Below are 16,082 nucleotides of genomic sequence, written 5' to 3'. Positions count from 1 at the left end.
GACATAAAAATTGTTCAGCAACCCGTATATGTAATTATAATGGACATTTACCAACTGTTGGTAGTAATATGCTTTTCTTGTCGAACATCTGTTTCTGCTAAAATAGAGAGATCAGTATAGCACACACTCTAATAAGAGTTTGCATTTTGTAGTTTTTATGACAGTTGTATATTAATGACTTAATTACGCAGACTGAAAGGGTGTGTAGAGTAAATTAGGAATGTATTTTCACCTCTGCTCAAAAAGGTTTCAGAATTATAGAAAGGCTTCATATATCAGCTTATTTATAATGGAATCTAGTATGCACAGCTCAGCTGGCCCTGCAACCTGTTAACACACCTTAAATGTTGGTGAGAGGACTTATCTTTGGGTTCCTTGTTTAACTATTGGTGCAGTGTTTGACAACATAATAAACTTTTTAATTACAACTAAGGCCCGTAGGTCAGGTGAGCTTTCACTCCTGCTCTGCTGTGAGAGGGTTGGTGAACTTATTTAGTTATTCTACTACGATCCTGGACTCATCTGGAATGTGCTGAATTGTTTATCAAATGCTTGATCAGTTCTTCAACTTGTTTTGTGATCAACAGAACAAGCTGGGTTCTAACATTAAAGACATTACATACAACAATACTGATATTATGTAAGATGCCCTCTGATAGAGTAGTTTGATGCATAAGCAGCTTCACTGGTGTTTGGACTCACATTTAATATTTATACACCTGATGCATGAGCATGTCTTATGTGACAACAGGCATGTTGACAAACTATTTTTGATTAATATTTCAGTTACATTAAATGTACAGCCAACTGTGGCTTGTATGGCTTCACTGTAATTTTTTGCTATTTTCTAGTCCCTTGCTACGAGAAGCCATTATTCCTCTTCCACTCCTTTGCTTATATACAGAGCATAAAAGGCAATGAACATTTGATTTGTGTTTGGAGAATCATTATGTAATACCATTGAACAAGAGCCCAAATTGATTGGATTGTAATTGCAAGGAAAGGTAATTAGAATGAGGTAAGATGAGCAACTGGTTAACTGGAAAAGGGCTAGTGGCATATCATCTCACAATCAGTGAGAGAGAAAGACAATCATCTCACTGAAATTATATTCTAAATTATCTAATGGCTTCAAATGTATATATTTGGACAGAGCTGTGTTATTTCAATCATTAAATCACATATTTGACCTGAAAGGTTCAAGAAAATGAATTACATTTCCTATAGCTGTGTTTCTTTGATATCTTGTTGTGTTGCTGTGTAACATGCACAGAACAAGTTTAGGGTAACTGTTCTTCAAATCTAAATTTTTCCATGTGTTCATGAGCTGGATTGAGGAGTGATTTTACTCTGCTGATGGAAGCTGCCTATGGCCCCAGTGTTGTCAGATATGTAACAGTTGAGTCAGAGTCAGGATGTGCCTCCTCCTACTTCAGCTCCACTAAAATAAGACCTCAGACTCGACCAACCCGCTGAACATCCACACACGCAAACATAAAGACACCCTCCTCTTGTGTGGGCAAAAGACTTACAAAGCAAAGTGGGTAAAAAAAAAAAAAGAACAGCCTTTAAATGTCAGTGTGGAAATTATAATTCCTAACAAAGCTCAGATTGCCAAAAAAACAGCAGAGCTTCACACCACGTTAACCAAGGAAAACACTGAACTCGGGCAAAAGAAAAACAGAAATGACAAGACTGTGGAAGACAGTGGTGTGGGATGATACATACAGCTACTTATATTTTCCTATTTTCTTTTCTACCACAGACAAGTATACGTAGGAAGAACGGCTCACTCTCCCTTCCTCTCTTTCATACATGTGTTCAGGTATTTCCTGCTGGCAGTATGTGGTGGCCTGACAGTTTCATGGACTGAGTCCTTGAGTGGGCCCCATTCTTACTCATGCAGGGCTCTTTCCTCACTCCCTCTTCTCCCTCCATTTCCTCCTCTGACTGTTGTCTCAGCCAGTTTAGTGGCGATGAGCCTAAGATGTTTTTAAAGAGACTTTGCTGCCATTTGAGATTTTGGGGGGGGATCACAGAGGAACCCTTGTCACAACCACTGTATTACTGTAATAAACAATTACAGCTAACCGGCTATATAAAAGCATTAAGTAACAGAAAAAAGAAAAAACAAAAGGAACATGAAAAAAGAGAATAAAAGACAAAGTACACAGTCTGCCCTCCTGCTCTGGAGCAATGCTTCACATCTGGCTTCTATTGAGAGACGGATTGGGTTGCATACACTCTTCCCTAGCCTCTCTTATGTGTGAATACAACCCACACGAGTGCATGTGAATAAACACACACACAGACTCTCAGTTAATGGGCACTGGACACTTTTCCACTCACATGGTTACATGCAAGTTTCAGGAATCATGTTACTATCCTAACAACCCACATGACCTCTTTTTAATTTGGATGGTCTTAAAAGGCCATATTATCCACAAAAACAAGTTTAAAAACAAAACACTCTACATAGCCTCTAGTAAGTAAATGTGACTGGATTGGGCAGTGGAACGGACAGCTGGGTAAGTAGCTGACCATCTTACAGTTCTGTCTCCATGAGATTATAAACTGACAACATGGCCTGAATGAAAATCAACACAGGCTGGAGTTGTGCTCAGGAGTACGTGCTCTCACACAGGACAGGGACTACTGGCCAGCATATTAATGAGAAAAACAGTGTTCCAATTTTTTTTTGTTCTAAGATCAAATGGAAAGGTAAATGATAGTGATGCTATATATTTTATGATTTTGACCAGACACTTACTGTGAGCTGGGGTTTCAGAACCATCCAGTCATGTGAGATAAGTGTCTCTTACTTCCATTCACAGTGTATTTGACCTGTAGCGTTCAGGTTTTTCACATTTCACTTGGATAATTTGCATGCTGAACTATGACTGATTTCCCAACTAGTCGTAATGTCTCAAAATCATGCTCACAATCACATCTTAAAGTCTGATATAAGGGAAGCACATGAGAAGCTTTCCCTCTTTGAAAACAGCCCATCACATGGTATCAAAACTCTGCACATACCATATGTTGTCCTACACACTGAAGGCCAAACTTACAAGTGAAGTAACAGTACACAAAACATTTTTGAGTGGAGTGAAATTGGAATAATTATTTTGTTCATACTTTAATCAGCTGTTCCCACATGTATAGCTTATTTCCCACTCACTGATCTCACTTCCTTAAACTTTCTAACCACACTCTGGTTAAACCTTTTTTGTTCCACATTCATACATGTCCCATTCCACAACCACACCCTCATCAATTTGTACTAACCACTGGATGAACTGGCTTTACCCACTGTACCCATGGCCAGAAAATACTACTATGAACTACAGTCTCTGAACCATCCATCAGATGGAACTGAGACAAGGGAACACAAAGAAATCTGCTGTTGTGTGTCAACAGAAACACTGAGAAGACGACAAATGAGCAAATGAGTCTCATATGCTACATCTGTTTTTTTTTTTAATGTAGCTTGCATGCCACAAACTGGTGAAAGGAAACAAATCTCTAAATCAAGTAAGACACGACACTTTGAAACATCTGCATGTTTTGTGAAGTTTTATGGTTCTGCTTGTGTATGTGTACCTGCTTGTCGTGGACCCCTCTTTCTCTTGAAAGCAGCACCGGACTGAAGCGCCTCCAACAGGCCATCCATGATACCAGTTTCATCATCTCCTGTAAACACAGCATCAAAACATGGTATCAGTGATACATCAACAAATACTAGATTAAAATCAATATGAGTCAGAATGAACATTTTATTCATGTCTCACACACACACACACACACAACTCCACTGTGGCATATACAGTACAGTCATTTTCCTTCCCAACAACATGGCAGTGACTAGTGGTTTTGATAAACCCTGTTTCTCTCAGACACATCAACAGTCACATGGGCAGAGTGTTCTTTACACATTGTCAGGCTGAAAATTAGACACATTAACCCCAATGGGTAATGACCTAGTTCAGCTACTGTCACTGCTTTGGGATACACACTGCACTTTGGGGGAGAAAACCTCTCAAAGACACACACACACCCTTACTGCAACAACACACCCACTGATACCAAACCTGGACATAAACATTAAAATACTACAATGAGTGAGTAATTATACAGTAGCCTACAGTTAAATGAGCATTGACTGGAAATGAAACTCATATCTGTGCTATGTGTACAGGCATGGTTTGTATGGGTGGGCTCAATGTTTGTGGTTGTTTATACTCTGCACAGCCTCAGTGGCATGTGGACATAAACCAGGAAAGGTGGGGCAAACTGAGGGGGCTAACTCTATAGCAATGCTGCTATGTGTACAAGTGTGTGAGCATTATCATGACTGTGCGCAAAATTCAGTGGCACAGCTCAGCACTAAGGCAGATGGTTCTAATTATTTTGGTTGAACCTGAACAGAAACAGAGGGGTGTGGAAAGGGAACAGTGGGGTTGGGGTTTAAGGTTTATGTTATAACCTCCCAACCCCCCAAACACATGCACGCACACACACACACATGCAGCTCTGTCTACACATGCATACACACAATATTTAATCCTGTAGTAAGCCATGCTGCCAGTGGTCTTGCCTGTCACTTCAGAAAAATCTTTCTCACACTCCCAAAGCCTTGCAAAGCTCACATACACCTCCCTATGTTGATGTCAATGAACCGCACAGATAGTTTGTGATTTAGACCATGCTTTTCTCCTGCCAGGGAAACACATCTGGCGCATTTCCACTTACATTAATCACTTGATTGGCATATACCAGTGGTGGAAGCACACAGACACACAAACCCATTTGTGAAAATGTGCTGGAGGCAGCAGAAGGATCGCACAATGACCTAGCTGTGTGGAAAACAAGCTTATTGTTGAGCGAGTGAAACTAAAAAGTCCTAGAGAAGCTTTATAATAAGTGGTTTGTCTGTGATTAGCAACAGTGATATTAAAGTGGGAAATAAACACTTGCTGGGCTCACTCACTTGCTGATAATCATGGGCTCTTGTTAATTCATGTTTTTCATTGAAGTGGTTTAATATTGCTGACCAGTACAAAATCAATACTGAAACTGCCTCAAAAACAGTGGTGACAAAGTCAGACTCAGTGCAAAAATGGCCTAGATTTGGAGCAGCATAAGCAGGCATACACAATCTGTACACAGAACTGTAGTGTGTAATACAAACAGCAAGGTGTGGCCAGAAGCATATAAGAACATAAGATGGATTAATTAGTTTAACAGCATTAGCTCTTAAAGATGTCTCTCTGGAGGTGATCTACATTAGATGTGCACATGCACACACCTACACACACACACACACACACACACACACAATCTCTGGCATGCACAAACAGGGGAAGGACAGCGTCTTGTATGGAGCAATAGCACCTCTAATGGATGGTTACAAAATAACAGATGAGGGCATGAAAAGAAATATTTACAGAGTAGAGGAGGAGGAGGAGGAACAACCACTGAAAGAAAACCACTTGAAAAGGAAAAGAGTTTGAGAAAGAAATATTGTTGAAGTGGGCTGGAGACAGAATTTCCATTCTTCTAATGGGACATGGTTTTGTCTCTTTCACAGTTGCCTTGGATGAGACCCCAGGCTACCCAGGCTTATCCCATCTCATCCCCTCGCTCAGCCAGTGCCTTTCTCATCTCCTCCTCTAACCCCCTTTTCTAAGAGACAACAACACAGTCTAATCCTTAAGCGAGCATCTGCTGCCCTGCTCTTCTCCTTCTTTTACCCTCCCCACACCACTCCCTCACATGCTCTGTCTGAATGGAGCATGAGCACTCCTAGTGGCATTTCCCATACCAGCATATGTGGGGGAGTGTAAACCACACATGAACCCACCCTTTGCCACATACAGTACATAAAAGCACATAGCCTCACAAACTCTTTTACATACAGCACTGACACCTAGCTGCTGAAACAAGGAACAGCCTTGGCATTTGTCTAAAGATGAGTGCAGCTATGGAGGATATTTCATTACAGTAGCAGACAACATTTATAAGTTCACATTAGAACACAGATGGTGAACGTGTGGCATCCAAGGTCTCTGAATCCTAAACTCCCTTGCTTCATGACCTATCACAACCTCACTTAATACTTGCATTGTCAAAAAAAAAGTTAAAATATACAAAGAAACTCAGAGGAATCAGTTACTCACACTACCTACCATCACATGCTTATTACATGTGCAAAGTGAGGCTCTGTCTGTCTGACTCAGAGGAATGACAAGGATACAAACTGAACACACACCAACCTTCCAGGGTTTAATTAATAACTGGGATACTGTGTTTACACATTCAGAGATAGTAAGTGTATGCAAGCACATGGGTGAGAGAAGGAAAGAAAAAAGGGAAACAAGATGTCACTGTGCAAAACAGTACCTGGTGAGAACCACCACTGTGTACTACCTATTCAGAATGGGGGTTATAAACAAATACAGATCAAAGACCAGGTGTGTCTCACTGTTGGATCTGTGTGTGTTTGGGCTACAGGGGCAGTCAAATATGGCACCTGTATGTAAATGATCTCTGGCCCACTAACACACACACACACACACACACACACACACACACACACACACACACAGACACACAACCATCTTTGAAGCCTTATTATGTTCCATTTGTGCATGCCCCTGGGGTGGAACATGAAATTTGACTACCTTTCTTTCTACCGCAAAATGTCTGCTCCAAACTTTTAACACTGACAAAAAGCTACCAAGTGGAGTCACAGTGCTTGTGTGTTTTTAAGTGCCCTATAAATGAAAAGGAGGCACAGGGGGGAGGGAAAAGAAAAAAGAAGAGGGAGTGATGGAACAAAAGCAAGAGAGGAGAAGAGAAGCCAGCTGGAACATGGAGCACTAGGAGAAAGGCCAGAAAGACTTTTTGTTACAAGCTCAACACTCTTTATTCAATATGGCGGACGGTGTGGAGCAGGGTGCTGCTGCTGCTCTGAGCCTTAGTCGACCTCGAGTGAAACCGCAGCTCTATAAATCTGTAGATGGTATGCTGGTAGTCGAGGACGAGTTTCTTAACTTTCTTGCGGTTAAGATTAAGACAATGTGCCAGGACGAGCTTGTCCTACTTGCCTCAAATCATTTTGACACTCGATGGATTGAATCTTCAAGAAAGGTGTCGTTTGAACTGTGTCCTAACACAAAGCAACACTATGTGGCATTTAAGGGGCAAGCAGAAAGATGTAAATAACATCAAAAGTTGCCTACAACTCTTAAATGAGTGTGGAGATGATGTACCGCACTTTGTCTCTCTTCTGCTAATGTTAAAGTTCATCTGTTCAGAACATACTGAACACCGTTGTATACTGCCCCATTGTGGTGTAAATATAAGGTAGCTACTTTACAGAAACTTAAAGTTGCTTATAATGATGCCTTGAGGATTCTGCTTAAGAAGCCTAGGTCCACCAGCGCCAGTCTGTTGTGTTCACAGGTCCATGTTAGTACCTTTCAGGCATTAATGAGAAACCTGATGTACAGATTTATCTGTCATGTGAATAACTCTGAGAACAGTCTTATAATGATGCTGGCTAATCCTGGTTTTAGTGTAGTACGTTACCAATCCTCTCTGTGGAAACATTGGTATAAATGTCTTTTATGATTATTTTTTTCTTTTTATAGCCTTTCTTTTTTTCTTTTATTTCTTTTTTTGAATGGACCTTGAGTCTGCTAATAAAAGATGATGACGATGATGTTAAATACATTTGCAAACACACACACACACAGTGCAAAAACAAAGGCAAACCAAAAAAGAAACCTTCACGAGAAGGAGACACTGTAATTCTATAGTGCATAAACATTCATTCATATACAGTGTGCACTGAGGCAGCAATACCTGACTGTGGAACTGTAGAGTCCCAGGAGAACCCAACTGGAGCCAAAGCAAGAAGGAATGTACTGAAACTAGGTCACAGTCTGGAGGGGGGAGGGGGTGTAGTGTCTATGCATAAATGTACATCTGTGGGGCAGGATTTGTATATTACCTGTGTGTACCAGAGATGAGAGTTCAAGAATGTGTGTTTGTTACACAGGACAATATGCTGCTAGCCTTTTTACAAAGCATAACAGCATCACATAGAGAGGAAGAAACATGTTTTTAGTGATAAAGAGATTTAGGATTCTCATGTAAGTTCTCTTTTGAAAGCACTCCCCTCCAAGGGAACAGAGAAAAGAGGTCAAGTAGCTCCTTGTATGCATGAATCCTCCTTGTATTCACTTTCTGCTGAGCTTCTTTGGTTGATTAACTCAAAACATAGGTCATCAACATCAGATCAGCTCTGGTCTATAAATGCTGATGGGTTGCTCTGTCTCGCACACACACGGACACACACACACACAAATCCCACAAAAGCATGGACTCTGACTGCCCCCAACTGGAATCTGAGGGAAATACATAGTGAGAGTATGTTTCTCTCTTTTCAGTCACACACAGGTGATCAGATATCATGCAGCAACTGTGACCTGCGTTGATGTCAAGGAGCTGGTTCCTCTTGAGTTTCTCCTCCTTCTCCTTCTCTGCTTTTTCTCTGGCCAGCTTGGCCTTCTTAATCTTCTCTTCAGCCTCCTTCCTCTTCTGATTCTCCTGCACCGCTTGCTGGTGGGGGGAGAAAGAGAAGAGGAGAAAATGTCATTTAGCGTAGTATGCCAATTATGTTTTAAAGTTTTAGTGTTTGAAGCGGATAAATTAGTGTGATGAGTATGAAAGGGTTTCTCAAAAACAAAATTTCAAATGGTGGCTATCCACAACTGGTAAAACAAGTTACCTCGAGCAGGAGCCCTCCCAGTTTGATGTATAAACTAGCAATATAATTAAGTCTTTATTATGTCAATACAAACAGGTGCAATCTCTTGTTTTTTTGTAATCCTGGTTTGGCATTTGTCTCCCATCCTTCCCTCTTTCATGTACAATTTGACTGTTTATGTGCATGTCGTTTTACAGTATGTGTAACCATTGAGTGTTTGTGTGAGACTAAAGTTTGTTCATTAACTTGCACATACAGACCTGGAACATGTTTTTAAAGGTGTTGATATCCCCAAAAAATTCCTCTACAGAAATTTTTTTGGGGTTAAAGACAAAATAGTCCCCCAGGTCGGTAAACTGCTTCTCCATATTCTTATGCAACAGATCGAGCATCTCATATTGTTCTTTGGCATTGCTCACAAAACTGTGGAGGCCTGCTGTTAAGGAGCATAGAAGCAATATCTGTATCTTAACAAGACATCAATTTGATAATTTATGACAGAATTGATGGTTTGAATTTGTATATAAACACACTTTTAGGTAACTGCTAAACAAATGTATAAAAATTGAAGTAAATCAAAAGGATATGGACATCTTTTCCACAAACAGGTCTTTATCATTTTGTGGAGGGGGGAAGGTTTCCAGATCTTTCTCCAAACTCTTGATTTGACGGCCCATCTGCTCTAGGTTCTTCTGAAGAGTCTCTGCAGATACTGCAGGGGACATAAGGGAAACAGTAATGATGTGGAGTGCCTTCATACTGTTAATACACAACACATGTAGCTTATGAACATGTTTTTTTCCTCATATGACAAAGTGTTGATTTCAATAAGGTAATACAGGCACTGCAGACAGGTATGCAGTGCCACCAGCTGAAACAAGAGGAGCATACTGTATCAATAAGCTGAATACATGGTGCAAACACAGGCTACAATGGGTGGGACTGCATAGAGACTGAGATGTATACAGGTCAGTTAGATGACACATGTACCTCTGCTGGCCTTTTCCATGTGGATGAGCTCATCTGGAAAACTCATGACCTCAGGATACCGCTCCTGGCACAGTTCAGCAAGGAAGTGGAGCAGCGTTTGCTTCAGATCAGCTGTTTTGGTGTCACGCAGCTGATTGGAAGGAGGAGAGGTTAAAAATGGGTTGACTGAAAAGACAATCAAAAGATATTCAGTATCTGTTGTCAGTGTTTTATATACATGGTTTGATACAGATAGGTGACAAATTAAAGGACCAACCAACAAAGTGTCTTAATAAGGTCCGGGGCCACCATGTGCCTCTAAGAACAGCTTCTGTGCTCCTTGACATTGACTACAAGTCTGAATTCTACTGGAGGGATGAACACCATCCTTACAAAAGATATTCCTTCATTTCTCTCGAGTCTGTTCTCTGCTAATCTATCACTGTCTGTTTTGGTTTAGCAACCAAACAGGACAGGAACAAACTCCAGCAGACAGTTCAGACATCAGAAAAAAATCATCAGTGTCTGCCTGCTCTCCATGGAGCGCTTGTATGCATCAAGGGTCAAAAGGAGGGCAGAGAAGATTACTGCAGACCCCTCACATCCTGGACATGAACTGTTTGAACTCCTCCCCTCTGGACTTCACAACAGGTACACCAAAACAACCAGACAAGGACAGTTTCTTCCACCGCATCATCTCCATGCTGAACAGTTAACTATGACTGAAGCAACCAGACTCAGCAACCATTGCAGTGCAATAATTGTAAATAGTACAGCTACATGCACTAGTATGATACCTCGAAATGTGTATATAATGTTTATGAATACTGCCTCTCCTCCTTCTCCCACGCCTCCCCTACCTTTTACTGCACTGTTCTATTGTCTGTTCCCTAAAACACACTGAGAGCCTCTGTGATGGAGACAAATTCCTTGTAATCTCAACATATTTGGTGATTAAAGCAGATTTTAATTCTGACTTGGGGTTTTCATTTTGGTGGTGGAGAGTGCTCTCTAACACCTCATTCCAAAATGTGCCATAGTTCAGCTGGGTTTAGATCTGGTGACTGAAGGCCACAGCATATGATCCACATCCTTTTCATTCTCATCAAACCATTCAGTGATCCCTCATGCCCTGTGAATAGGGGCATAGTGATCATGGAAGAGGTTTTTCCTTTAACCTGTCACCCACCTGTATGTATTTCCGAAATTCCAGCATTTATGCTTGAATTTCGTCTGTGTCCATATATTGCCTATTATACATGTTTAGATCAGATAAAAATACAATATTTAGATTTTGATGAAGCTTTGATGTTACGGGGCCCAGTTTTAACGTAATTTACTATATACACATCAACATGTGCACACTTGAACTCCAAGCAGTACAAGGACTTTCTAGCACAATCATTCATTTTGCATTGTTTGAGTGTACAGTATGTCTATGCCTCTTTTTACCTTGCACAAGTATGATATGGAGAAGCCGAATGCTTTTCCATTACGAGAACCGGCGTTCATATAGTTCCCGACAAGGAGGATGATCTGCAGCAGTCTGGAGAAGCTGTCACTTTTCCTGAGCTCCTCGCAGGCTGCCGTCACTGAGACCACATCTGGCTTGATGTTGTTCATTTGTTCCTCAAACTGCAGCTTGAACAGGATGGCCTGAAGCCGTGGCATCAGTCGCTTTACACTAGACATCTGGAGAAAGAAACAAGGTAGGGGATTTCAGAGCCATTTCTGTTATATTAGTTGTCACACAGATTGTGAACTGTATGTGTGTAGCTGTCTGTGAGTGAAGGGGATTTCAACCATTACTCAAATCTTCTAAACAAAGCAGTCTGGCTTTTTTACATTCCCTGTGTTTAATATTTTGACACCTGTACAGCTATCTCAGTACTCCAAAAATTTCAATGCCTTATTTCACATCACATAGATTTTTGTGCTATGTTTATGATACGACATGTCCAAGACAGATGGGAATTCAACCTCAACCCATTTAACAAAAACAAAACTGTTTTGTGTGTGTCACTCCTTACCACTGCTCCAAACTGTTCTGCCTCAGCCAAGTCATCATATTCATCTTTCATCTCTCCCAGGACACTCAATTGCTCTGGTGCTGGCAGTTGTTTGATCAGGTTCTACATGATAATAAAAGGGAAAATATACATAACAAATAGGATATAGAGTCACTTACACTTGTTACAAAAGTTCTCCTTGAGCAAGACATGGGTCTACACAAAGACACACTGACTGACTGACCAAATCCTTCTGTGGTTAATAAGCAGTGACCTTGCAGATGGTAGATATTCAATGTCTTGCTGAAGGAGACATCAACAAGACATAGTCTTACTGTTACAGGAGTTATACTACTAACACTATTCTTCTACCCACCCTAGAAAAATATCCACCGGAAACTGACTATCCATAACATGGGCTACATTGTCCTAACATATATGAATGAATGCATACACAGAACCTTATAAAGTAACTCAGGAACAGATCTGAGCTCAGTACCTGAACCATAGATTCTGTGAGGATCTTCTCATTGACCTCCAGAATGGCGTTCTTTATCTCTTCATAAGGGATACGGAATGATCCCAGAAAAATGGCTGTATGAACAAACAATTAACAGTACTTAGTAAAATCAATAATTTGTGAACATGCTTTCATTGTGGCATTTAAATGGAGGAGTTCATTAAATGCACTTAGAATTTTATACACGTGAACATTTGCTAGTGGACTTACAGAGGTTCTGTGAAGCCTTGCTGTCAAGAATCTTCAGCTCCTTCACCTTCTTCTTTTGTGGCTGCTTCTTATCTTCTCCACCATCCTGATCCTTCTTAGCTGAAGAAGTGGATAAAAAGATGAGGAGGGTGGTGGTAATATTCAGAGAAGGGCAGAAGAAAGGAGAGAGAAATTGACATTTTTGATAACTTTATTAATGACCAACACAAATGGATATGAACATAAATAATGTTGGAATGAAGGAGTCTTGAAATCAGTGGGTTCTGTAAAACAGAGAGAGGTGGAGTAGTGTGATGGAATGAGGTCCTATGTGATTACTATAAATACTGACAGACTTGACATGGCCTTTACTTTTTTCCCCCACTTTCTCCCAACTGTATGGTGTCATAGAGGTGTAAGGATTACTGCATCAGTGGCCTTGGGTTAGACTGAACTGCTATGAAACTGCTGGGGGAAAGATGTCTCTGGTATGGGTGGGACTGGTAAGTATGGTCAGACGTTCGTAAGCTGAAAGGCATTCAACGTTTTGAGTCTGCTCACAAACAGACATACACACTACATTCCATCACATAGACACACACACACACTTACTTGACAAACATTTCACATTAACTTGTTCTGACAAGGTCAGGATTGTAACTGTAAGAATGTGTCCGCCCATGGGGGTGAAATGAGCACTGGATGAGAATTAGGAGAGAAATATGGTTTTAACCACATAACAGCCCACTGTACATGTGCACATCACAGCTAAGGTCAGCAGAGTACCAGGGGACACAGGTGTTCACTTGCATTTCGCCAGCATTATCTAATCATTCCTACTCACTCCAACCTTCATTTGAAAATGCAGCACAAAAACTAAATGGCATGATTAATGCTGAAAACATCAGTTGAACTAGATTGTCATTGACAAAACTTATAATCAACCATTTAGTCATTTAGCATGCACTGTATGTATACCAAACATCTTCTGGTTACAGCTTCTCAAATGTGATGAGTTTCCTTCTTTTCTATTACAAACTTCAGCTTTGGGACAGAAAAATAAGTGACTTTGAGAAACTATCCCATGCTGAGGAAACTTATGATGGGCATACATCACTGTGTCTGACATTTCTTAGACAAAGTAGTTAATCCTAAATATTAATTAATAAGTTAAATTATTGATGGAAGAGAGAAAAATGGAAAAAGCATAGGAGAAAGTCTCGGTCTCAAAACCACAACCACTCCCCAACTTATAACAATGACCTTAGTCATTTTTCTTTTCTTTGTACAAAATCTAAAAGGCAAAAAGTAAAATAAGCAGTGAAGCATGTTGGTCTCTGCGGTGTACATCTGCTTCACAGTCTCCTTTGGTTTTTGTCTAATTCCCTATCAGAAACTTATCTTGTTTGTCTGTGGCCTTGTTCTCAACATCTTAGTACAGACTAGAAACAAACCGGAAACAAGAGTCAATGTCTGCAAAACAGCCAATAATAATGCTGGTACAGCATGTTCAGCTCAAATGCTGTCTCTCTGTTAGTTTCTACCTGAAACAAACAATATAAATCAAAATCAGCTTGGCAGCCCATTTATTTTCACTGTTCAGTGATGTGCTCATGTAATGGCAAAAGCTACAATTTAGTGGCTATCACAACAGAAAATGCTGTAAAATTCATGTGTAAACTTCACACTGTGGACGCTTACTTAAATTTGCTCCATTATGAGTGATACTAATCTCTATCATCCACTGTGAAGAACGCTTACCTAGCCCCCAGATAACTGTATTGCATGCATGGCCCCTTTTGTTCACTTCCTCACTATCTTATTCCACAATCCACCCATGTTAAACTGCAGCTTGTTAGATTAGTAAAAAAAGAGTCTGATTCAAATAGCAACACTGAGTATTCACCTCACAGAGAGTCACTACAGCATAACACCTCATTCTTCTACAGTATCTCTCCATCTTCCCATATGTCCAGTCAAACGGTGCTTTGTCTTGATGTGAGAGGCCAGTGGGACAGTCTGTTGACGAGTTGAGGCCTCTTAATGAGCTCCCCATCTCTCCATTTAGCCATTCATTTAGAACACACACAAAACAGTCAATGGATTATAGTCTTAGCAAGTCCCATTGTTTCACTCAGTAGCAGCTTCTGCTTTATGAAACTGTGAACTCTGTACTTCTACTATTTACATATACTTTGCCTTATATGAGTCTCATCAGCTCTATTGTGTGCCCAAAACTCCAGCCATAGTCCCTGCTGCGACCAGGAAACCACTGCAGGAAGTTAACAATTACACACACAGGGTAGGAAAATTCATCAGGACATCTGAGAGGAAACAACATCAATATGGTCAAATAACACAGCAAGTCATGGCTGAAAGGTTAGGAAGAAACTCAAGGAAGTGACAAGCATCTACAAATAAACACATTAGAACAAAGACACAAACAGGGAGAATGATAATGACCTAAAATAATCCACCTTTTCAAAATGATGGCGTCTAGAAAGTGAAGAAAAGAACACATCTGAAGATAATACTGAGAGAAATAAAGAAATCTACGAGTAATATTATAATATAATCTGTAAAAGTTTGAACCCCTGCACACATGCAGACTTGTACAAAGAGACACACCACAAATGATACATCACAGGTTACTGTTCAGCCTGGATAGTATATAATCTCAAGGAGTGACAATCCAGTTATCTGGGACAACACTAGTGAAGGTTCTGTCACTAGGTCAGTGTGTGTGTGTTCTCAATGAGATGGAGGGTGGATGAGGGAGCACGTGTTTGTGTGTGTACAGACGTACTATAATAGCTAGAGGACCTGCTCTGCTCTAGCCAATGGAATCAGGCTTAGCTATGTTGACATCATGGCTGATTCATAAAATGGGTTCTGGTGTGCAGATTGTAAAATGGCTGCTCTGTGGTTTCCACATGCACAGCCAGCTCTTTTCATTTATGAGCCGATGGCACCTCTAGCGGTAGCTATGGAGTACTGCGCCATGTAACACTTAGTCATTATGGGGGAGGTGAGGGGATGACAGAGACAGAACACACATGTGTGACTAGACACACAAAAACAAACAAGCACAGAGGCACGTAGCTGTGGAGTGCTGACATCTCAACATCCATATTTTATCAACCCAGCTGCCTTTTTATGTTTGCACCACACAGAAAAACTACAGCCACCACTTCTGACACACACACTTCTTTTTTCCTGGAACACCTCCCCCTCCTCCTCCAACAGCTGTTTGGCATTGAGAGATGAGGAGGAAGGGGGGAGGGGGTAAGTGTGTGTGTGCCTGTGCATCCGTGTGGGTCATAAAAGAAAAACTAAATTCTTCCATTTCTGACATCTGTTTTTAATTAAGTGGAAGAGGGGAAAAAAGAGAAGAAGAGAACCAACCAGAGAGATGAAGGGGAAAGCAGGCAGAATCACAGGGAGCCAAGTCATGCAGAGGTCTCAGTCAATATGTAACTGTGTGTGTGCATGCGTGTATGTGTGTAAGGCTGGCTGTACAAAGAGGAGTCTGTTTATCAGTCAGGAGGCCCGAGTGTGTCCTTCAACACCCCCCCCCTCCCACACACACACACACACACACCAAACTCCCTTCCTCTCT

At 40.8% G+C, this 16,082-nt stretch overlaps 1 protein-coding gene across 1 annotated transcript in view; it reads right to left on the bottom strand.

Annotated features, from left to right (window-relative positions):
* The window catches only part of diaph1 (diaphanous related formin 1), a 97,817-nt gene that overhangs the window by 4,910 nt on the left and 76,825 nt on the right, over window positions 1-16,082 (bottom strand). The window contains exons 19-27 of the mRNA XM_020594525.1: window positions 12,485-12,583; window positions 12,254-12,348; window positions 11,776-11,877; window positions 11,198-11,437; window positions 9,767-9,896; window positions 9,364-9,488; window positions 9,037-9,201; window positions 8,496-8,628; window positions 3,604-3,693 (exon numbers count right to left, since the gene is read on the bottom strand). Of these exons, the coding sequence (XP_020450181.1) occupies window positions 3,604-3,693; window positions 8,496-8,628; window positions 9,037-9,201; window positions 9,364-9,488; window positions 9,767-9,896; window positions 11,198-11,437; window positions 11,776-11,877; window positions 12,254-12,348; window positions 12,485-12,583 (1,179 nt within the window). The remainder of the gene's footprint in view (window positions 1-3,603; window positions 3,694-8,495; window positions 8,629-9,036; window positions 9,202-9,363; window positions 9,489-9,766; window positions 9,897-11,197; window positions 11,438-11,775; window positions 11,878-12,253; window positions 12,349-12,484; window positions 12,584-16,082) is intronic.

Source organism: Monopterus albus, unplaced genomic scaffold (genome assembly GCF_001952655.1).
Source record: "Monopterus albus unplaced genomic scaffold, M_albus_1.0 scaffold2.1, whole genome shotgun sequence".
Classification (NCBI taxonomy): domain Eukaryota; kingdom Metazoa; phylum Chordata; class Actinopteri; order Synbranchiformes; family Synbranchidae; genus Monopterus; species Monopterus albus.
The sequence above is the reverse complement of the archived record's forward strand: the minus strand, read 5'-3'. Positions and strand labels throughout refer to the sequence as shown.